This window comes from Carlito syrichta, unplaced genomic scaffold, assembly GCF_000164805.1.
Source record: "Carlito syrichta isolate Samal-C Ts95f unplaced genomic scaffold, Tarsius_syrichta-2.0.1 Scaffold309876, whole genome shotgun sequence".
Lineage (NCBI taxonomy): Eukaryota > Metazoa > Chordata > Mammalia > Primates > Tarsiidae > Carlito > Carlito syrichta.
In genome coordinates this window covers 354,945-378,619 of record NW_007253972.1, presented here as the reverse complement: position 1 = coordinate 378,619, position 23,675 = coordinate 354,945, and the positions used below count along the sequence as shown (strand labels likewise).

Here is a 23,675-nt window from a genome sequence, read left to right as displayed (position 1 = left end):
TAATTATGTAAAGGTTTAATCATAGTTTCTGTGAGCTATTCTGTGTTTGCTTTGAGTTTTTAAAAATTCACTCTGATTCAAATAGAGAAAATGAAAGGAATACATTTTGAAGGTTCTTTTAGAATTCTAATCTCAGGTCCCTGTACCACAAATCCAATTCTCCATGTTAAGTTAAACCTAGATATAGTAAGAATGTTAAAAACAGCATCCCATAATTATTTAATATCTAGAATAAGTAGCTATCCTATGGTGATGAATTTAAATAAAGGGATAAGAGTCATATTGTTTTGTATATTCAGAACTATTATGCTTAAATTTGTGGACAGAGTTTAGCATCTAGGTAATCTGTCTATAAATATTCACTCGTTGCATAATTAATATTTTTGCTAGCTTTGAAAATCTTTGCTTGATATTTACCTCATTTTTAAATGTGTTCTTATATTGTTATCTGTTGTAACAAATTAGGCCAAAATTTAGGGGCTTAAAACAGCGAACATGTAGTATATCACAGTTCTATGGGTCAGGAATCTGGGGGGATTGGCTGGGTGGTTTTTCATGAGGGTGCAGTCAAGATGCTGGCTAGGCCTGTTGTCATACAAAGGCTTGACTGAGGTGGGATCATCCAACTTCAAGATGGCTGACTCACTTGACAGTAGGCCTTCATTCCTTGCCATGTGGGCCTCTCCTCAGTGCTGCTTGAGTGTCATCACAACATGGCAGCTGCTTCCCCCAAATAAGATAATTTAAGAGGGAGCAAGGCAGAAGCCACAGTGTCTCTTATGACCCAGTCTTAGAAGTCACATATTATCACTTGTGTTGTATATTATTGGACACCCAGAGCTACCTTGAATACAATGTGAGAGGAGACTGCACATGGGTATGAAGATGAGGACGGGATCGCTGGGAGCCATTGAAGCATGTTTAGTACAGTCCTAATAAAACTATCAGGAGTTCACAATCAGGAGTCCTAAACAAATTAAAATTAGAAGTCCATGCTTGTAGACATGGTCATTAATATGCTGACTGGCTTTTGGCAGCAAAGTTGTTTCATGGCCAATAAGAATAAAATAAGTAATGTACTATAAAATTTTCAGAGTGTGATTAAATCCAAATGTTCATTAAAAAGATGAGAGAAAGTTAAAATATTATATTAAAAAAGTGGTATTTAGTCATTTTAGGATTAGAGATTAGTGACTTTATAGAAAAGTCTTCTTATACTCCTTACACTGTACAGATACAGTGTAATGGTTGGTGTTTATCTCCCAAGAGTAGTGAAGACTAAAAATCTGTTCAGGCACTAAGTGAAAACCTACCTTTCAACTGGTTTTATTTAATGAGTATCAAGCTTCTTTAAAAAAGAGAAGTGAAAATTTTCTGAAAGATCTGATCTGCCTTCCCACCTTGCCCTGCCAAACTGTATTCAGTAAATGTAATTGAGTGACTTAAAAACAATCTATCAGAAGGTACTTATATAAGCATTTGTTTTCACTGATGTGCAGTGAGGAAGCTGAGGTGCTGGCCAAAAGGTTAAAGTTAAGATTCTACAGAACATCAGTGAAAGAAGATCTAAATGTGAATGAAGGTAAATTGCCTTAAAAAAATAAAAGTATTGCAATAAGACTTTTTTTTTTCCTGTTGTGTTGTTTGGAATTATAATGAGAACAAATTTTTTTTTTTTTTTTTTTGAGTTGGAGTCTCACTCTGTCATCCAGACTGGAGTGCAGTGGCCGCTCCTGGCCACCGCAGCCTCTACCTGCTGGGCTCCGGTGATCCTTCTGCCTCAGCTTTCCAAGTAGCCGGAATTACAGGCATGTGCTACCACGCCCGGCTGATTTTTTGATTTATTGTAGAGATGAGGTCTCGCTGCCCCAGTGGGTCTTGAACCCTTGGGCTCAGGCAATCCACTCACCTCAGTCTCCCAAAGGCACGGGATTACAGGCTAAGCCACTGAGTCTGGCTGAGAACAAAATTTTTTTTTAATCACCTAACATTAAGTAAAATTTGAAGGCATTTTGTTTATTTGAATTGAAGTCCTTAATTATATACTAATGTCCTTGAATACTTGTTACCCTGGTAGGGCTTTGGGTTTTTATTATTGTTACTTTTAAAAAGCTAAGCTGTATATGCATGAGTTTTTTATGCATACCTTTTTAAAATTACTGAACTGTTTTAGAACACCACAGTAGTAGATATTCCATTAAGTAGTTACAGTGACCTTAATTTGTGTAAGGGCATTTCCCAGGTGAAAAAAGTAAGATTAGAGAAAGATGACCATATTCTTCTCATTCCAGAATTGCCACTTACTAGATTGCAACTAGATTGCTGCTCCAGTGCCTCTTCTGGATACTTTTCTTCACCTTTTCTAAAAAAGTAGACATCTTTTTCAAGATGTCATCTTAGTGTTGCTGAATATTAATCACTATTCAAATAATTAAATAGAAGAGTCAATGACTACAAGTTTTATTCCATTTCTTTACTAGTAAAATAATACCTTTAATAGTATCATCATTGTAGTTAAGATATTACGCAAATAATTTTTAAAAGTTGAATTTATAAATATATTGTATGCTTCTAATTCGAATTTAAAATTTATTTAGTAACTAAATATTATAATAAGTGATTATTATATCTGAAATAACAGATTTATACACATAAATTATATTGACCTGGTTGGGGGTATTTTTTTATTCTAGTTTTTAAGTATTTGGCTGAAAAATATCTTCAAAAACTCAAACAACAAATAGCTGAGGATCCAGAACTAAAGCATTCAAGTAGTAACAAAATTGGTAAGTACTCAGGAAATTTTAGCCTGTGTTTACGTGGTAAGTTCATTTTCCATTTATTATTATTATAGTTATTTAAAAATACCTATATAATATGCTCATTTAAAAAATGTGATTAAAACGTGTTAGATCAGTGATATTAAATTTGTGAGTATTAGGTCTCTTGTTGAAAGTTACACTGACTTAAAGTTATTTTTTTAACCATTGAATTTTCTAAATCCATTTAATAGATTAAAGACAGTGGAGATATAGACTTTTATAAGAGTCTGTCATTTACATAAAGGAGCTATATAACACTTGTTCTTCTGAACTATGTTAAGTGCTAACAAAACTTTAGCTTTCCCTGAAGAACAAGTACATTGTATTCTCTTTCACAGTAACTGACTGACCATGCTGCAATTTCTGCTTTGACTTCCAGGAAACTTAGAGCCAAGTTTGTTGGTTTGAAACCTTTTGTGTAGACCTCCTTAACGTCTTCACGTCTGTATTCCATCCCTAAATTTCCATCATTACATATACAGAAACATGTCATTTTCTGGACTGGTTTTAACTTAGATTTTTCCTGGGTCCTGGCTTCTTTTTCTTACTTCTCCATTTTTATTGCCAAGTTTCTGCCATCAGACACTGTACATGCTTTGTGAAACAACGTAGGATGCTTATTCCTGTTCTTCCTGTTCTTACTCTTGTCCTTTTCCAATCTGCTGATTGAAGCTCTTTAATAAATTTTCATTGTGGAGCAAAGTAAATGCAGTTCTCTTCATTCCAACATTTAAGGACAGTTTTGTCCATCCTTCCTTTTGTGTAGCCTCCTGCATATTATATCTAAATGTGCCACATTCACTGGTTCCCTCAGAAGTCTTGATCTTTCCTGACCATGCCCTGTGCCTTCTTACTTCTTCACTTTTGGTCATTTTGTTTCTTCTACTGAGAATGACCTCTTTCCCATCTTCTGTCAGAGACCTTCCAGAAAGCTCTCTCAATTGTATATGTGGCTGAAGCCATAGTCACTGTGTTCTAGAGCAGTGGTCCCCAACCTTTTTGGCATCAGGGACCAGTTTCATGGAAGACAATTTTTTCACAGACAGAGGTGGGGGATTGCAGTCAAACTTCACTGCTAATGTTAAGTTGGATTTGCAGCCACTACCCAGTGCTAGCTAGTATCACCACCTCAGCTCATCAGGCATTAGATTCTCGTAAGAGGTGTGTGCAACCTGGATCCCTCGCATACACGGTTCCTATTTGTGCTCCTATTAGAATCTAGTGCTGCCACTGATCCAACAGAAGACAGAGCTCAGGCAGTAATGTGAGCTATGGGGAGTGGCCATAAATACAGATGAAGCTTTGCTTGCTTACCTGCTGCTCGCCTCTTGCTCTGTAGCCCAGTTCCTAACAGGCCACGGGCCGGTACTGGTCTGTGGTCCAGAGTTTCCAACCTGTGCTCTAGAAGACCAGAGATCTAAATCCAGGGCATCCCGAGGTATGCACTTATATCTTCTTTGTGTCTTTTTTCCTTTCTTATGAATCAAATGCAGTCCTTCCTTTGAACCATTTATAGGATCTTGTGCCTCTTTTAAGACACTTTACGGTGTTTTGTAGCATTACTTGTTTCCTGTCTTGTCTTGCTTATTAGATTGCAAGCTCTTTGTGGGCAAGAGTTTGTATGCAGTTGCCTTTGTATCCCTGAGAGTATCTTTGGAAATTGATCCCTGATACAAAATCATCATAAGTCTGAGATTATATTTAGTCAACAGCACAGTTCAAAATGGAAACTATAATAGTTAAAAGTTTAAATAGTTCACCGCTTTTAGCTACTCATCACTTTATCTGTAAACCACTTTTTTGTTATTTTAGCCTGAGTCGGATGAACCTATATATTACTTCTAGCTTTTTACGTATGCAATGTTTTTATTAACATAAAATCTCACAAATAGCTGGGCACAGTGGCTGTAATCCCAGCTATTTGGAAGACTGAGGATCACTTGAGGCTAGGAGTTCAAGACCAACCTGGGCAATATAGCAAGAACTAACTTTAAAAAAAAATAAGAATTAGCCAGGTGGGGTGGTGTACACCTATAGTCCTGGTTACTTGGGAGGCTGAGGCAAGAGGATTGCTTGACCCTACGAGTTCAAGACTATGATTGTGCTACTGTACTTCAGCCTAGGCAACAGAGTAAGACCCCATCTTAAAAAAAAACTCACAAATACTGTTGTTAATTAAAAGTTAGGTATTCTTGAGGAAGTTACATGATCTGAAGTTAGTAAGTGAAGTTATTAAAATTATCATATTTACTGATTGCAAATATCAAAGCAGATTGGGAAAAGGTGCAGAACAGTGTATAGAGTATGCTACAATTTGGGTAGAACAAGGAGGAAAAAAGAATATACATGCATTTTTGCCTATTTATGCATAAAATATTTTTGGAAGGATACATAGGAAGACTGATTAACATGCCTACACCTTAGGGAAGGAAAACTGGCATGGGAGGGATTGAGATGAAAAGGAGACTACTGTGGCCTCTTTTGTAGCTTTTGAACTCTGTATGACATGGATTAGCTATTAAAAATAAATGAAATGAAACGACATATCTATTGATATATGAATGAATAAGCAACACATGCTTTATACATACAATGGAATTTTATTCATCCTTAAAAAGGAAGTTAGTTCTGCAATATGTTACAACATGGATGAACCTTGCAGACATTATAGTAAGTGAGATAAGCCAGTTGCAAAAAGATACCATAGGATTCCATTTATTTGAGGTAGAGTAGTGAAAATCATAGAGACAGAAAGTAGAATGGTAGTTGTTAAGGCCTGAGGGAAGGGGGAATGGAGAGTTATTGTTTTTGTTTTTTGAGTTGGAGGCTCACTGTGTCACCCAGACTGGAGTGCAGTGGCACAATCCCGGCCACCGCAGCCTCAACCTGCTGGGCTCTGGTGATCCTTCTGCCTTAGCCTTCCAAGTAGCCGGAACTACAGGCGTGCGCTACCACATCCGGCTGATTTTTTTATTTATTGTACAGACGGGGGTCTTGCCAAGTTGCCCGGGTGGGTCTCGAACTCGCAGGCTCAGGCAATCCACTCGCCTCAGCCTCCCAAAGTACTGGGATTACAGGCTGAGCCACTGAGCCCGGCCGAGAGTTATTGTTTAATGAATATAGAGTTCCGGTTTAATAGACGAAAAGAATTATGGAGATGAATGGTGGTGACTGTTGCACAATATTGCAAATGTATTTGATACTACTGAACTGTACACTTAAAAATGGCTAAGATGGTAAATTTTGTTGTATTTTACTACAATACAAAAATTGTCAATACTTGAAAGTATTACTGATTTTACTGACAAGCTGGATGCAGTAGATAACTCTGAGGTGTATCAGTGCCATTCTCTGTCTTCCCTCCATTTGTACAGGTGTCTTTAATACATCTGGTGGAAGTCACTCTGGTCAGAATTCGAATACTCTTAATGGTGGAGATGTCATCAATCTTAGACCCAACAAACAAAGGACCAAGAAAAACAGAAATCCTTTTAGCAGCTGTAGCATACTCTAAAGTGTTTTAGGCAGGAAAAAAACCTGAATTATATTGTGCAATTCAGAAAGAAACCCATCCAGCTATCATGGTATGTTACAAGTTTTTTAGCAGACTTTGAACCTAATGACTCTCTGAACGTTGACAGACTTAAAATATTGCTCTGCAGTGCTTTTCAGAATGTAGACTGAGACCTCTGGTGGAAAAATTACTGCCCTGTGGACTCATTTTATTTTATTTTTTTACATTAGACAAAGCTTCTATTTTTGAAAGGAATGCTGTAAGTAATGTCAAAAACAGGTTTTGCTGAATTTTAAATGCTGGAAAACAATTGAAATGCCTAAATATATTGTACAGATTTTAATACTACGAATTAAGGGGAAATAGCAAGCATTCTTTTTTTTTTGAAAATGGTCATCTAGGTTTCTGGAAAATGGTATCGAATCTAAATGCTTACAAAAAATAATACTGAAAGGTAAACTCTAAATCTTGCCAGACTGCATTAGTGTGTATTTTGGCAATGGTACTTGTGCAATATCTGTATAATGTAGAATGTTGAGGTGCACATGCAGATATCTGGTACTGGAGTAAACTGAAGATATGTGTAGTGTTTAAGAAAATGTAGATTCTAATTAACTCATTTGTAAACCATTTACACATTGTGTATATGCTTTTATTTTCAATTGAGAAATTCCAGACATATATTTTGCAAAACAAGCTTGGATTTAAAAGTGCTTTGTGCCAAAAATATCAACCTAATTTTTATAGTGCTTTACTATCTGAATTTATATTGTTTATAATATCTTTTAAAAGCAGTAAGCAGTTTTCCTCTCTGACAGGGTAGATAAAACAGGAGTATAAACATTTTAATTCTAGAACAATTCCCAGGTGAGACTTGTGACAGGGTCTCTTAGGCACAGCTACCCGTGGACATGGCGAGCTCCTGCTGTCATAGGTCAGCCTACCCCTCAAAGACCCACAGCCCATCTGCAGTCACTCAGGAGGTCCTGTGGAGGGTGGTGCATCTAGCACCTTTGCTGCTGAGGACCCAACTTTGAACTGATATTGCTAGTCATTTTTTAAAATGCACAAATGATTATTAGTCTTAATCCAAATTACAGATTTTATAATGCCCTGCAGCTCTAAAGCATCCCTTTGTTACACATTTTTGTATGGTATTTTAAGATTATTGCTTACAAATTTCTATAACCTTCCGTTTATATAGCACTTTCTCAAGAACTCTGTCAGCACCACATACAAAATAATTCCTTTTAAGAAATGATTTCATGTATCAGAGCATAGATGTTGTGACCTGGGACAGCAGCTTTTCCACTAAGATAACTGCATGAACTCTGTTGAAATTGGTTATCATTCGTCAGTGGATTTGTTTTTAACCTGCAAGTACCCCTTTCAATATAACCCGTTTTCAGGATTTCAGAATACGTAAAAATAGCTTTTTTTGTGGGAAATGTGTCATGAAGTTATTTTTTGATCACTTGTACTAGATAATGTTTTATGTATTCCTCTTCCATGTTTTATTTTATGTTTTTCAAGTCTTCCATCTGTACCACCCTCACCCTCCTGCCCAAGTTAATGCTGAGACCATAATAGAATTTCCTGAGATGTGCCCTTGTTAAGTGGTCAAGAGTAAATATTTACTTTTCATAATCTTGAAATGATTTGGCATTATTTGTTTCAAAGTAATGTAAAACATTTATTTTCATGTCACCAGTGGTCACCAGTCCCATTGCTGGCAGTGGGATAGGTATTGGGGGCACAACTCAGGTCCTGAAAGTGGATACATGCTAGTGATTCATTTTTCTACTCTCTTTAAATACAGTCTCTTTAATTTTTGCACAAAACATCTTTTGCAGTGAATAGTCTTAAGGTCCTCATTTGTTAGATGTGTTGTAGTTCTATTTCATGTTAATTAAATGTGTGTTGGTAAAAGCATGTTATTTTCTATTAAAAAATGTAATCTCTGATGATGGCTGAAGTTCTCCTAATATTTGTAATAGAATTTTTTGTCCTTTTTAAAAATAAGAACTGAAGAGAGAACTGTTACACATCTGAATTTTTTATTTGCACTGCTGTATTTAAACCTAACCATATTAGTCATTTTAAACTTAACCATATTAATTAATTTAAAATAATTATGCAGGCCTGAAAGTCAATAACAAATGATAATTTCTGCATTTCTAAAGCTTCAAAATTGACATTTTTTTTTCCTTTGAGACCCTTCTTTTAAATAAATTTGTTATTAATATCTCATGAAACCATGTATACGAAAGAAGTCGTTCAAGATCCCAGGTTATGGTACATTTGTGCTCTAATCTGCTTTTTTACATTATGGTTAATTTTTGCATATAGATATACAGCTGTGGAATAATTGCCATATTTCCAGATTTCTCAGGTTCCTCTTTCCTTTTCAGTCTCTGCCTATGAATTAAACAGTATACAGAATAGCCCATAGAAGGCAATATAGTTAAATAAAACCAGTTAAACGGTTTCCTTTTTATCTGCCCAAAGTTGATAGCACACATGTACTTTTTCAAAATAAAGCCAAGCTAACACTACCAAAAAAATGAACGACTTTCTTCATTGTGAAGTTTTAGATGGTTGTTTGAGAAACAGCAGTGCAGTACTTAGAAAGAATTCTAAGTGACATGCTCCATTGTACCTGTGACTTCAGGGACGGGACACTTTCTTAAGATCTTAGAATAAGGAGTGGCCTTAGGACCTAATGTCCCAACTTAAAGTGTTGTACTCTTTTAATGTAAGATATTGTTAATTGTTAGCATCTTTTTCAAAACTCTTGAAATAGTTACTGGTAGCCGGCTGACATGTCCCCATTAATGTATCATCAGTGTCTGTTTTTCTGAAAAACAAAATGAACTGATGAGGTGAACCACATGACACCTACCTAATGACCAGGTAGATTTATTCACTTTTAACTATGTCATGCTTTAGGTTTTCATCTTTAACATGGAAATCTATCATACAAATAAATTTAATTGCTAATAGACTCGGAAATATCCAATCGCCAAACTCCTGGGTAACTGGATGATTAGGCTCTCACTCTTTAGTAGGTAGTGCTCCTTCTCTTCTCTCTTGAAATATCTACAGTAGGATGTTGGTAAATGGCCTTTTAAGCATAAAAACTTTGGATTAAAAGGAAAACTGAACCCCTTCTATATTTTTGTTACTAATAATGTTTTTGTAAGTCTGAATGGAAAACCACTTGTATGTATTGCTGTTGGGTTGCAGTTATGCTCTCGAGTTTAATTAAAAATACACTACTTGATGACAATTTCATGAAAGATGAATTCCAATAATCACAAATAAATGTATTTCAAAGCTAGAATGATGTGTGCTGTGTATGATGTGTATAAATAGTGGTTTGAGGTAGATAATTAAAAGACTTCATGACCCGGTTCAGGCTGTTTACTCTTAGCTCATGATTTAAAATATAAGAATGTGATCACGTCCCTAAGTAGAAGGCCCATTTTCTTTTTTCTTGCTTGTTGTATAGGAGCGAATGGCTAAGCTCACTCGTGTCTTTATTGCCTTTTCCTTTCCAATATTCTCAGCTCTTTCACTTTCATTTGTGTTTGAATAACTAAAATCCAGCCTTTATAAACAGCATTATCACGTATATGAATAATGGAAGTAATAAGTCATGTATCTTCAGATGTCTCAGCATTTATCACAATCGGTCATTTAAAAGGGACAAAAATACATTGATACTTCCTTGTTAAAATCATTGCATGTTTTTAATTTGCCATATCCTTACTGTGCTGCTTCCAGTTGTTGAGTCCTTTCAACATTTTAAAACGTTGAAGCATTAGTCTCCATTCCAAGCACTCTTGAGTCTAGACTGAGTTCCACTCGTGCATCCTGTGCCTAGTGCCTCTCCTGACTAGTTTCATTACGTGAAAGGGAGGACACAGTGTGAATGGTGCCCCCTGGAGGAGGCAACACTGCACTGGGAGGGAAGCACCACAGAAGTCACCACCCGTCCGTAGTAATCACTGTTAGCCCCCTCCCCTGAAATCTTTAGGGATTTTTAAATATCAGGAGTCCCCAAATTAAAATATCACAAGAGTCAATTCTATATTTGCCCTACTTTTAGCTGGGAAAGATTTTGCACTGTGAGGGGTTTACTGTCAACCCCCCTGCAGATCCTGCTAGCTATCTACACTCCAGGGAGCCTCTCCTTGAGGGGGAGGGCAGAAAGCAAGCTTCAAGGAGAAAAGCCAGCAGGGAAGGAAACACTACCAGGAAGCAGTGCTAGCAAGGGATGGCATGGCGGAAGGGTTACCCTAGAACTGCATGTTACACCCTAGGAATGGTGTAGAATTTGGATGGGGAAAAGCATTCTCCACATGCCCTCACAATCTAGTTCCATTGTCTAAGAGAACAGTTTAAATGAAGATAAAAATATGACTCTCAGGATATTCATCATTTGGGAATAAACTATACTCCCATTCTTGTAAATAAAGATACATGTTAAGAATCAACACACTGAAATCCCTGCCCCTTGGATGTGGCACAAGCTGGAGGTACAGAGAGTTAAGAAACACTGCAGATCAGGGACCCCACACATGGAGATGTGGATCAGTTCTTCAAGTCTGGGATAAGAAATGGCTTCCAATAACACTCCACTGCAAAAAACGGGAGGGAAACAATGCAAAGAATACAAAGGTCAAGGAGGCAGAGCCATAATGATTTGTGGCAGAAAAAGTCCTGGACCCGTGTGGTGTGAATGGATGGGGGCAGGGGGAGTATTTCCCAGAGTGGAAGGGATTTACACATGCCAACAATACTAGAGGACCTGAGGAAAATGTGGATGTCCATTTCTTAATTTTCAAAAAGCTGGTGAAGAAAAGAATGACACACACAAAAAAACTTCATCTGGCAGAGTCTGCTAGCAAACCAAGAGGCTTTGACACGGTCAGAATTGTTTCCCACGAAAGGGAAGGATTTAAATGAGGCAGAGTTGGGTCTGGCAAAGGAAGTAACCATGAATGTCCTCAGATTGCAATTGCTTTTTATAGAGACAAAATTGGCATTTTTGTACAGAAGATGTAGCTCAATATTGTTGGCACTGAGATATATATATATATATATATATAAAATCAATCCGAATCTTGATTTTGCTTTTCAGTGTGAATACGAACATTCTAATAAAAATTGAATTTGATATATTCATTTCAAAATAGTACTTGGGGAAGTTGTTGAGGTTTTTTTTGTGTATCATCACTAGTTACTTTGAACAAGTAAGTATTCTGTGGTTGCTTAATTTATCACACAGATAAAGGAATATTCAATACACTAAATTCAGGTGTTAATACTCAATGCTGGAAAGAGTCCAGTGAAATAGTTTAATTACTGAAGTATATATTGATATAATTTTTATACAAAAATTTTAGAAATATGTGTCAGACCATGAAAATATATATATACCCTTTGACCTGATAAATCCATTGCTGGGAACTCACACAAAATGAAAAAGAAAAGAAAGGAAAAAGCCCTATGTGCACAAATACGTTGCAGAAATAGCTACAAGTTTGAAACAGCCTAAGTGTCTAGTAAGAGGGGAATGGTTAAGTAAGTTATATACTACACAAGAGAGCTGTTTAAGTTGACAATTAAACAGACTTTATATCTGCATTTAACTAAAAAAAAGTTACAACATTGAAATTTTAGAGAAATTATGCATTTGAAAAAAGTTGAAGTGAATAGGTAATTGTTTACATGGCAAGTTATAGGGGTTTTTTTTTACATTTTATATTGTTTTCATGTATATATAAAAATACAGTCATAAGAGATACATAAATCCATAAGTTCAAAATAATTTGATACAGATGAAAAATTGCTGAATGAGAAGACAGTGAGAAAGGTTCCTGTTTTGTGATTCCTGTTTATCACTATAAGCATGGTGCTTTGTTAACACTGTGGGAGTTAATGTGTGTGTCACCTCAGGTAAAGAAATCCTAGTCAACTGCATGCTCCAAAATTATTATTTCCATACCAGATGAAGCCCAGGAAAGGGCAGTGATGCTTGTGTCCCTAGATGAGCAATTATTTTTCTCATATAGTATATATTCATCCACAAAAGAAGTAAAATATATATATAGTGCTAAATCCTAGAAATCTTAGAATTCAATCTAAAAACTTCTAGATAGGTAATTTAAATATTTCTAGTTTTGTAATTCACAAAACAACATGACACTAGATGGAATATTTTCATCTGAAACAACTTTCAGTATTAAGTGGTTATGCTTAACATAAAGAACTAGTTATCACTTAAAATAGTATTTTATCATTTGTATATCAGTATTTGTAAATGTTATTAGGTTTGAAGACTAGTTAAGTCTATTTTCAGCATTTTGTTGCAGAGTTTTGGAACCAGCTCCTTTAGAGTGCTCTAACAGCTTGATGGCCTTGTCAGAGTTTTCAATATTTCTAAGGAGAGTCTCTAATCTTCTCTTAATTTTCTTCTGATCTTCAAGAGCACAGCCAATTACTATGGATTGAAACTTCTGATCAACTGGTCCAGATGGCACCTCAGACGAACATGCACTGTAGAGTGACATCAAATGACTCTTGGCATTTTCCAAATCATCCAGAAACTTATTAACCACCTCATCAATAATCCTCGTGGCATGCTTTAGGGATTCTTGCTGCTGGGGGTTTCTAATTGTTTCTACGGAAACTTCAACAGTGAGAGTTCGTCCCATCAAACGGTTTGCAGTCAGATTTAATTCTTCTCTTTCTCCTAAACATAAAAAGTTTTGAAATATCAATTAATATGAGATATAAACTTATGTATGTTAAGAACACTAAAGCATTCATTTGTAGCTAAATTTATTCTGTTCTATAAGAACCTCTATGAAATTTTTTAAAGATAAAAGCTAAAACTATAGCATATAATAAGGTTAACTGATGCAATGTGTTAGATTACAGAGAGAGGCTGAGAATACCTTTCCCTGAGAATCTTTATCCATGGGATACTAGATGCCTTCTCAAATTAGCATGTCTGCACAAGTCTGGGCATGCCTTTGTACCTGGAATGGAGATCAAGTCTTCACATAGAACGTGAGTGGTGAGCATAACTAGGGTTTGGCGCTAGGTAGAGCTACGAAGGCCAGACGTCCTAGAGCTCTCCATAAAGACATGTGTGTTTGTCAGAATATGTTGCCCCATATTTGGGCTGAGCAAATGCAGATAGTGGACGGTAACACAGGCACTGACACCATCCCTTCCAGACAGATTTAAGCAGGCCAGTGGGCTAAGTCTTGACCAACGAAAGGAGGCAATGATGGCAAGAGAATCTCTGTCAACATTTCAGTATTTATATGAAAAAGTCAGTAATATTCTGCTTGTCCTGTGCCAGAACTTCCTTCCTTATTCATTGATCTTTGGCCAGCACAGCGAAGAGGCAGACTACATCATGATCCGCCATGGATGCGTTAACAGTTCTGGTCTGGACTTGGCCCTAGCTTGTCCTGTGGAGCACTAGAGGCAAATAGTAAGTCCAGTGCCAACGAAAGGAAACCACAGTGAACTATTCCTCCTGGGCAGGCGTGCTCTTCATAGGAAAGGGGCAGCGTGTTTTCACATAAGTGGGTTATACTGGTCCCATAATTTGCCTTTATTTTCTCCCTTTCCTGTCTTTTCACCTCAATTCATCTTCTGTCTTTACATCTCTGCTTCCACTCTCTCACCTTTCTCCTCTGCCTTTGAATCTCCTTCAGAGTAACTTCTAAAGAACTGAAGTTAGGAGTGTGACCTGAGGTAAACACACGGCCTATTGCTCCTGGAGTGTGCAGGCCTTTTCCTATCACTCCCAGCCATGCTCTGGGGGGAGGGAGCACGCTGGAAGAATGATCTCTGAGTATAAGTGGCTGCTGTAAGGAGCTGACAGCTGCAGGTGTTCTCTGTGGCTCCCTTAAATGCCGCAGCCTAGTGTACGCAGGCATCCCAGAGTCAAGACAAAACCCATTTTTGTAAAGCCCTCACAGGGGACTACAGGACAAGTCCCTTCGGTGGAAACGGCTCTCACCGTCACTGATCTGCCTCATGTCCTGGCTGTTTTGGATACTGTGGATCATTTCCAGGAGGATTTCTTTCTCTTGTTCAACAGCAGTTGCTGCTTCTCTCAAAGCTTCAACCCTATAGAAATTGGGAAAACCAAACAGTTACTTATGTGGAAGATGTTTTTCTTCTTAATTTTCTTCATCTCTCATTCAGTCCACCTCAAGTTTAAAGATTATCAGAAGCACTTTTCAAAAATTCTTCATTCCTGTTTTTAAGTTCTTTCAATTTTCCATTCTTCTTTTGTCCACTTGCCTGTCTCCCATTTTCCTCCTGCTCATAAGGCAGTCATCCTATTTAGTGTTTATCTGCATTCATTCTTATGAAATCTGTACTGTTTATTTGAAATGTATATCTCATTCTGTTTCTTTTTTTCACTTAGCATTCATTATTGGACTAAGAACCTCAGTGTTCCTAGGTGTATCTCAAATAAGTTGTTTCTGGTTGTTGACTAATATTCCATGTGTGTCCCACCTGACTCCCAACTCTCCACTCTCCAGAGGTGGACACTCAGGTTGCCCACTAACTTCTCATTACCATGAATAATGCTTCAATGAAGACAAGTCCCCATCGGATCTAGGTGAGAATTTCCTTAGGCTATATACCAGGATGGAATTACTGAGACATAGAATATGTGTACCCTGAATTTGACTTAGTCCTACAACTATTCTCCAGAAAGGCTGTACCGGTCCACTTTCCAGAGCAAAACACAAGAGTCTCATATCCCCACATCCTTACCAATACTCAGCATTTTCTAACTTCCTATTTGCTGTTAGTCTAACAGGTGTACACTGATACGTCTATTTTAACTTGCATTTTTTACTACTAATGATTTTTTTAGATATCTCTGTATGCTTGTTAGCATATTCTTAGACTTCTTCTATTTTGTTTTTTCTGTGTTTAAATCAGAGTTACTGTTCTCTTGTTGATGTGCATACTCAAGATATTAGTTCTTTGTGGTTACAGTCATTGCAGTCACCTCTCATTCTATGATATGTGAACTTTGTCCAGGATGTCCTTTACTGAACAGATACCCTTATTTTGATGTGACAAATACATCTTTTTTGTTTTGCCGTATGTTTTGTGCTTCTGAAGTTTTGTCCTAGGGTCTTCCTGACTCCTAGGTCATAAGATATTTTCCTATATTTTCTTCTGTTAACTTTATAGTATACTTTCCCACGTTTATGTCTTTAATCTTCCTAGAATCCACCCGTGTACGTAGTTAGGTAAGGATTTTTTCTCCAAACAATGAGCCATTTTCCGCACATTCTCAGATAACCTATCTTCCCCTAATAATTTGACTTTCTTATAACACGTCTTGTACTATGCCTTCATATTGATAAAGTAGGCCCTCCAATCTTCTTTAAAGGTAACTCAGCTATTTATGGACCTTTATTTCTTCATATAAACTTTATAGTAAGTTTACTGAGTTTCTAAAAAAACTGGGGGGAAATATATCTTTACAGTCATTCCATTCAAGGGCATGATATGTCTCATTTATTCAAATCTTCTATATTCTTGTTTTAGGAAAAATTCAAACTATTTTCCCCCACAAGCCAAGCAGCAGATACCAGCTGGGTGTCCTCAAATTCAATTCTGACACAATCTACCTGGAGATGACGTCATATCCTATTCCACAGGGCAAGGGCTCAGTCCCACAAGACTTCCCGCCACTCAGGAACCAGTCACAAATCTGGGCCTCCAGAACTTCTAACAGACTGGATTTCAAGTTGGGGTTCCCAAGACACCCCACCTTGGGTTTGACTAATTTGCTGGAGCAGTTCACAGAGCTCAGAGAAATACCTGCTTACATTTACTAGTTTATTATATGGGATATTACCAAGAAACACAGATGAAGAGATGCATAGGGTGAAGTATAAAGGAAGGAGTGCAGAGCTTCATGCTCTCCCTGGGTGCCACCCTCCAGGAACCGCAATGTGTTCAGCTATCCAGAAGCTCCTAGAATCTTCCTTTTGAGTTTTTATGGAGACTTCATTACATGGGCATGATTGACAACTGTGTAGAAATGTGACTGAACAATAAACATGCCCACACTTATTCTTGGTCTCTGTTTAGCATTCCTTCCTCTAGGATATGGGGCAGGACTCTCTGGAATGAGGATCTTCTGACCCATAACAGATTAGAGTTTGCCTTGGGAACGTGAACAAAAGACAGGAGGTCAGAGGGGGAGATTGTTTCCTGAGGCCTAAAGCACCCCAACATTATAACAAAAGACTGTAACAATGAGTAGGGAGGTTATGAGCCAGGAACCATGGGTGAAAACCGTTATCTATATCATACCACCACAGTTTTTTTTTGAACTGGAGTCTCATTCTGTCACCCAGGCTGGAGTGCAGTGGCACACTCTGGCCACTGCAGACTCGACCTTCTGGGCTCAGGCAATCCTTCCGCCTCAGCCTTCCAAGTAGCTGGAACTACAGGAGCATGCCCCCATGCCTGGCTAATTTTTTGATTGTAGAGATTAGGTCTCACCAAGTTGCCTGGTCTCGAACTCATGGGCTCAGGCAATGCTCTCACCTCAGCCTCCCAAAGTGCTAGGATTACAGGCCTGAGTCACCATGCCCAGCCTACACCACCACAGTTGTTTATTAGAATTCTGAAGTATTCTTGATAGTAGTCTTTGTGGACTCTTGAGTGTCCCAGATACTTTGTGAATATTGTTGCTATTGTGAATAATTTTAATTATTTTTAAATTATTTTCTAGTCGATTATTGCTGGTTTGAGAAATGCTGTTTTTGTAGGTTCACTTGTAACTGGCAATACTTATAACTTATAAATAAGTGTAACTGTTTACACTTATTTAATGGTCATTAATTCATTGATTCTGTTGGTTCTTCTTGGTTGATCATATCATCTGCAAAACTCGAAAGTTGTTACCTCTTCTTTCCCAGTCCTGTACTTATATTTTTACTTTGTAGTATTGACTAAGGTCCTCCAGTGCTGTATTAAACAATGGAGATATGGGGGCATCTTTGGCTTTTCCCAGATTTAATGGAAGGCCTGCATAGTTTTTTGGTATAAAACCCTGATCAAGTTACAGAAGCACTACCCACCCCCCAACTACATCCACATGCACTCACAAGCACATGAACACACCCAGTCACTAAAAAACTAGGCTGTAGAATCGTAAGAGCAAGAGAAAAAAAAAATCCTGTGCATTTAAAGTGCTCTATTTCCAGGGCACTTTCTTGTTTTAGATTATACTAGCTAAGTTGCCAACTTTTGCAAAATGAAATAGTGACAGACCTATCCCCAGCATTTGAATGGTCTTAGAAATGCAAGATCATGAAAAATCTAATCCTGACTGCTGCCTTAAGTGCACAAAGAGGGAACAACCTCAACAACATGTTAGCATGTGCCAATTCCATAAAAGGATACCCCCACCCCAACCATGCATCTGCCTTTTCCCCTTCCGTCACCCACCTGTTACACCCCAAAATAGCACTTATAGGCTGTAAAACCACAGGGTGGCTTTATTCTTCAAGATACTGAAGATGTTTTGAACTTTGTGTTTATAAGAGTCAGTAAAAGCAAAGAGATGGTAAGAATCTTCCATGACAATTTTGACTGGGGAATACAATAAAGTACAATATTCTATGGAGTACAGGTAATGCATTATCAGATCCTCTTCCAGCAGCATTCACTATCTGCTTAAACGTTTCACAGTAACAAACTCTCGGGCGGATAAACTAGGGCCCAGAACACATGAAAGAGATTGAGTTAGCACTGATATGAAATATTTATGCTAAGAATACAAACCATGACTCCAATATTTAGATAAATGACACAGATGAATCATGTGATTGGTAAATGAGAAGATGTTGAAAGAAGAGATGAATTTTTCAATACTTCTTTCAACTGTAAGATGATAAACAGAACTGAATGCTATTCTAAAAAGGAAGGTTTCATTTACAACATGTTACAATGGCAAGTTCATGAAATTGTTAACAAAATGGATTAAAAGGAGACATTCTAGAAAAAATATAATCCTGTCATATGAAGAAATTTTGTCACTAAATGAGATCAAATAAGATGGAATGTACATTTTGTGGGGGGTTTTGTTATTTTCACAAGGCTTTTAAAAGTATTTAATAGAAACTGCCAGGGCACTGAAAAACATTCCATCATTTATAGAATTTTCTATGTACATTATGTACATCATTTCATTTCATAGCAAAGGTAAAATGCCGTTCTACAGAATGTAAAGATTCCAGATTTTCTTTGGTATTATGGGCTTATTTAATGTATGTACTACATCATATTCTTAATTTCCTCTTTTAAAAGGCTGATCTCTACTTTGTCAGCTATTGCTATCTTTATCGATCTTTTGTCTACAACTTTTCCATTAATTCTAGAAAATTCTTAGCCATTATATCTTTGAATATTCCTTGTCTCCCAATCTGTTATTTTCTTCTGGAACACTGGTTAGACAAATGTTGGGCCATCTCATTTTATCCTTCATGTTTCTTAATATCTCATCTGACAACACTTCTCTTGGCGGGGAGGGGCAGTTCTGTTTTTACTAACAGATCCTGGAAACAGCTACATGTCCAAATTGGGAAAGAACTTATCCTCACATCAAAGCTAGCCTGGGCTGCGCTCCTGGAAAACTCTGCCTGAAATCACAACTAGGTAGGCTTTCACAAAAAAAAGTCAGAATACTCATATGACAAAACTGGAACACACACACCTCCAGCTAGCCCGGGTCTCAGGCACTCCAGACTCTGAAGTCTGGGCATCAAAAGGACATGTTGTGGGGAGACTCAGGAGAACTACAATGATAATTCCACCAAGACTGCAGCTGCTATTAATATGTCGCCTAGTAGAGTATGCAGTGAAAACCGTGCCAGCACTGCCCCATAGCTGTGTGAAGGGGTCAGCTGCTGCTATGATCGAGGGATAATAAGGCTGTGGCTGAACGAAGTAAAGCAGGTAAAGAGCTCAGCAGTAACAACAGCATCGACTAAAAGACTATGTTGACATGAGTTCACATGTATAATGTGCCTAGAACCAGTGCTGGCACACATTAGCTTTATAGTAACTATCGTACACCTGCCATTATGCATGCAGACTTAATGCCCAATAACGACAAATTTTGCTTTCTTGAAAAGGAGGGAAAATGGCAAATGCTCATATCATGCATGTATTTTCAAGAAGTAATTTCCAAAACAGGTTCTTAAACTCATAGTCCTGTCTGTTATTTCACAGTCCTGTATCAAAAGAATGCTATAATGATCACTTAATATTTCGGGCAATGTGGCCAGGTGTGGTGGCTAATACCTGTAATCCCAGAACTTTGGGAGGTTGGGGTGAGAGGACTGACTGAGATCAAGACTAGCCTGGGCAACGTAGCAAGACCTCATCTCTACAAAAAAATTAAAAAATCAGCCGGGCATGGTGGTACACATCTGTAGTTCCAGTTACTCGACAGGCTGAGGCAGAAGGATCCCCTGAGCCCAGGAGGTCGTGTCTGCAGTGAGTTGTGATTATGCCACAGCACTCCAGCACTCCAGCCTGGGTGACAGAGTGAGACCCCGACTCAAAAAAAACAACAAAAAAACCCCATTAGGCGATGTAAGATTCTGAAGGGTTTTCCTCAATCACATTTACTATCAAGATACTTTGGTCTAAAAATAGAAACTGGTATTCTCGTGTTAGAGCTACTCATCAGTAGCCCGTCCTTAGGCAAGCCACTTAATCCCTTTGGGCCTTAGTTCCCACATTTCTAGAAGAAATAATATGTGCCCTCCTCCTGCCTCAAAGGGCTTTGTAAGTTTCAAATGACTATGTATATGAAAAGTGCTCTCTTAAATTACAGGCTGTTGTACAATATTAACTATGATGTCATTTCATTTCGTAACTCCTGGAACATTGGCACACCCTATCAAGAAACTTTTAAGCCAGACAAATGATCCATACCACCCCGTCCCAACCCTTCATTTCCTGGCTGCAAGTTGAGCCACAGAGAATGGCTGACAGGAAGGGGGAAGGAGCCACTGTGTGGTCAGTTTTGGGAAATGTGTAAACAGTCAGTCTCCCAGTCCTATCATTTTCCCTTCTATCAGTCTCTAAAACCCATCCCCCAAACACTGTCATAACCATCTTGAGCCCTCTAGGAGCCACCCAACAGCTGGCATACAGTGGGTGTTTAATATTTACTGAATTAAAGGCCAATTTAAATTGAGTTTTCAGCTCTTTCAGTAAAATCATATATGTGCCCATATATCACTCCTACATTTTGAAATATGACACATTTAATTTTAGGGAAGTTCAGGCATAATGTGTCAGGGACTGTAGAGTCAGGCTTCCCTGTGTTCAAATTTGGAGTCCACTACTATCTAGTTGTGTGACCATGGGCAAGTCATTTCAGCTTCTAAGCCTCAGTTTCCCATCTTTAGAACAGAGATAATAGTAACTTCCAGAAAGACATATGACCTAGCATATAGTCAGTGCTCATTAAATGAATATTAACATGTATTATTTATAAGTTATGATTACTGATAAAAAGTAACAATAAGCAAGGTGTTTTCAGCCACCGAAGAATGTGAAATTCAGACTCCACTTAGAATTGGTCATAAGCCAGGTGTGGTCATGCATGCATGTAGTCTCAGCTACTTGGGAGGCTGAGACAGGAGGACTGCTTGATCTCCAGCATTTGAGGCTGCAGTGAGAGCTATGATCAAGTGACTGCCCTCCAGCCTGGAAGACAGAGTCAGACCTTGTCTCTCCCCCCCCCCAAAAGGCAGGCATGGTGACTCACACCTGTAATCCCACAATTTGGGAGGCCAAGGCAGGAGGAGTGCTTGAGACCAGGAGTTTGAAACCAGTCTGGGCAACACGAAATCTTGTTTCATTTAAAAAAAAAAATAAGAAGAAAGAAAAATTAAAAAGCAAAAAAAGAATTGGTCATAAAACCTGGGAGAGAATGGAATCACCTCCTTAGGAGGAAGCAATAAAGGAGATGAGAGGCAGTCCAAGAAGAAAGGCTCGTGTAGTGATAAAAGTATTAGAGACGAGGAAATTCTTCAACACTTTGTAGAGCTGCTGCCACACATTTTAAACATCGTGTATGCCAGTTCATAGTCCAGGTCATAAAACATTTAGTATCATCCTGATTTTAGAATCGTGGGGAAGAAGTTTCTTCCACAATTGACAGAACCAGTGTCACTGGGGAACAGTAAATGCACACTTCTAAGTACAAACTAAGGTTTTACTCCATCCAGTACGCTACTGTATTAGTCTACTTAACATGAAATCAAACTACTAGAGCAAATTACATATGAGTTTCATGTTTTCTCTTGAAAATCAATCTCCTAGATATGATTCTAGTTTTTAAGAGTAGAGCTCTGTGATGCTGCCCATGTGATTTCAAAATAACTTTAAGTGGATCCAACATTAGCATTTTTCTCTATTTTTGCTTACCTTCTAAAACACTTCCTTAGTTTTTCAGCTATTATTAATTTTTAAAAGAAGAAAAAAGTCTAAACTAGACAAGACCTTGAAATGAGCAGACACATATTAATCTGACTTTTTTCCTCAGCTCAAGTGTTAATTAAGCAAGCTGTAATTTAATCACTTTTGCACAGTAATCAGAATTCATTTTACATTAATCAAACACAAAAATATAATAATACTCCAAGCCAGAGGCTTTCTTTTAAAGAAGAGCACTTGAGAGTGCTTTTTGTACCTAGCACATGCGAGGCACTAACTCAAGCTTGAGGACAATGACTCAGCTAGAGGGAAGGAGGGGCAGCATTCTCCTCATTCCTTTAAGAAAAAACCCCTTCTCCTTGACTTGGGGAGAGAGACTGGAATGGTGGCCAACATGCCCTCAAAGTTCTAGAACCTGGAGAGACGTGTGGGTTACTTGTTAGGGTGCTGCGTAAAAAAAAATGTTGCTGAAGGGTCTACAAGTAGCTGAGGCCACTAATCTCTACTTTTGCTCCACTTTTTTCTGGAGTTGAGTGGCTCAGGTTTGCTGGTTTCGTGCAAACCCAGGAAGAAGCGTTCCTGCTCTCTCCAGTGTCATTCTGTGCCGAACCCAGAACCCGGGATGGGACTTCAGTTCCTCTCTCCAGCGCCAGCCAGCAAAATATCCTGGGGGAGAACTTCTCTCTATCTGGCTCCTTTTTCAATGGTAATAATAATAAACGCCTCATTTGTTAAGAGATACTGTGGTTATTACTATTTTCTTGGCAAACAGACCTCCCCCATGTTTTGGTCTATGGAGGGAGATAAAGACACACACACGTAGTGCTTCTTACACTTTTGACTCAAATACTTCTCTGCTCATTTCTAACCTGTTGCAAACTATGGAACAAAATCCTGTGCACAGGTCCGGGGGATTGTAGGTGCCCTGGTAAGATTTTCCTTTACGTACACCTGCACATAACAGAAACTTTGGAGACATAAACATTCACAGAAAGTACAGAAACATCTACCAAACATTGTTAGAGGAACAAAGTCTTTCCAAAAATTTATTAAGTTATTTAAGGCAAGGCACAGTGGCTCACACCTATATTCCCAGCACTTTGGGAGGCCGAAGCAGGACTGCTTGAACCCAGGAGGTCAAGGCTGCCGTGCGCCATGATGGTGTCACTGCACTCCTGCCTGGGTGTCAAGAGTGAGACCCTAACTCAAAAACAAAACAAAAGACCAAAAAAAAAAAGAATGCAGTTATCTAGCGATTCTACCCAAGCCTGCTACTATTATGTAGATTACGTAATAAAATCTTTTATTTATTTTCATTTATCGTAGAGACGAGGTCTCACCACGTTGCCCGGGCTGGTCTCGAACTCCAGGGCACAGGCAATCCTCGCCTCCGCCTCCCAAAGTGCTAGGATTCACAGGCGCGAGCCACCACGCCCGGCCATACTTAACATCATCACGGGTGAAAGGGACAAGCCGTGACCATCTTTTCCTGCTGCCAGGCCAGGGACCCGCGCTTTCAAGGTGTCCGCAGCGCCTCGTGCTGCCGTCCAAGTGAGGAGGCCTCAAGTGAGGAGGCCTCGGGGGTGCAGGCTGTGGATGCTGGGACCTGGGCTCGGAGGTGGGGGCTGCCCACCTCTTCATCCCCACCGCCCCTCCTCTCCACCCCTTGCTCTCAGGCACACTCCTGGGTGGTTGTGGGCTTTTGTCATTTTTGCCCTGAAGTGTCCCGGAGCAAGGAAACTGCCTTCCCGTCGGGGGCCGGCGTCACCGCCCCCCCCCATGCGTAACGAGAAGGAGTCAGCCCGTGA

General features: G+C 38.6%; 2 protein-coding genes across 2 annotated transcripts in view; one reads left to right on the top strand and one right to left on the bottom strand.

Moving 5' to 3' along the window:
• RAB23 (RAB23, member RAS oncogene family) overlaps window positions 1-9,753 on the top strand; it is a 34,486-nt gene extending 24,733 nt beyond the window's left edge. Inside the window, exons 5-7 of the mRNA XM_021717593.1 lie at window positions 1,500-1,582; window positions 2,694-2,786; window positions 6,197-9,753. Coding sequence (XP_021573268.1) covers window positions 1,500-1,582; window positions 2,694-2,786; window positions 6,197-6,336 — 316 coding nt within the window. The 3' untranslated portion in view covers window positions 6,337-9,753. The remainder of the gene's footprint in view (window positions 1-1,499; window positions 1,583-2,693; window positions 2,787-6,196) is intronic.
• Window positions 9,754-11,953: 2,200 nt separating this feature from the next.
• BAG2 (BCL2 associated athanogene 2) lies at window positions 11,954-23,508 on the bottom strand. Its single transcript, XM_008068120.2, has 4 exons — window positions 23,325-23,508; window positions 22,701-22,818; window positions 14,384-14,493; window positions 11,954-13,096 (listed from the first exon to the last, which is right to left on the bottom strand). The coding sequence occupies exons 1-4, from the start codon at window positions 23,506-23,508 to the stop codon at window positions 12,684-12,686; spliced, it is 825 nt and encodes a 274-aa protein (XP_008066311.2). The 3' UTR covers window positions 11,954-12,683.
• Between the last annotated feature and the right edge of the window lie 167 nt (window positions 23,509-23,675).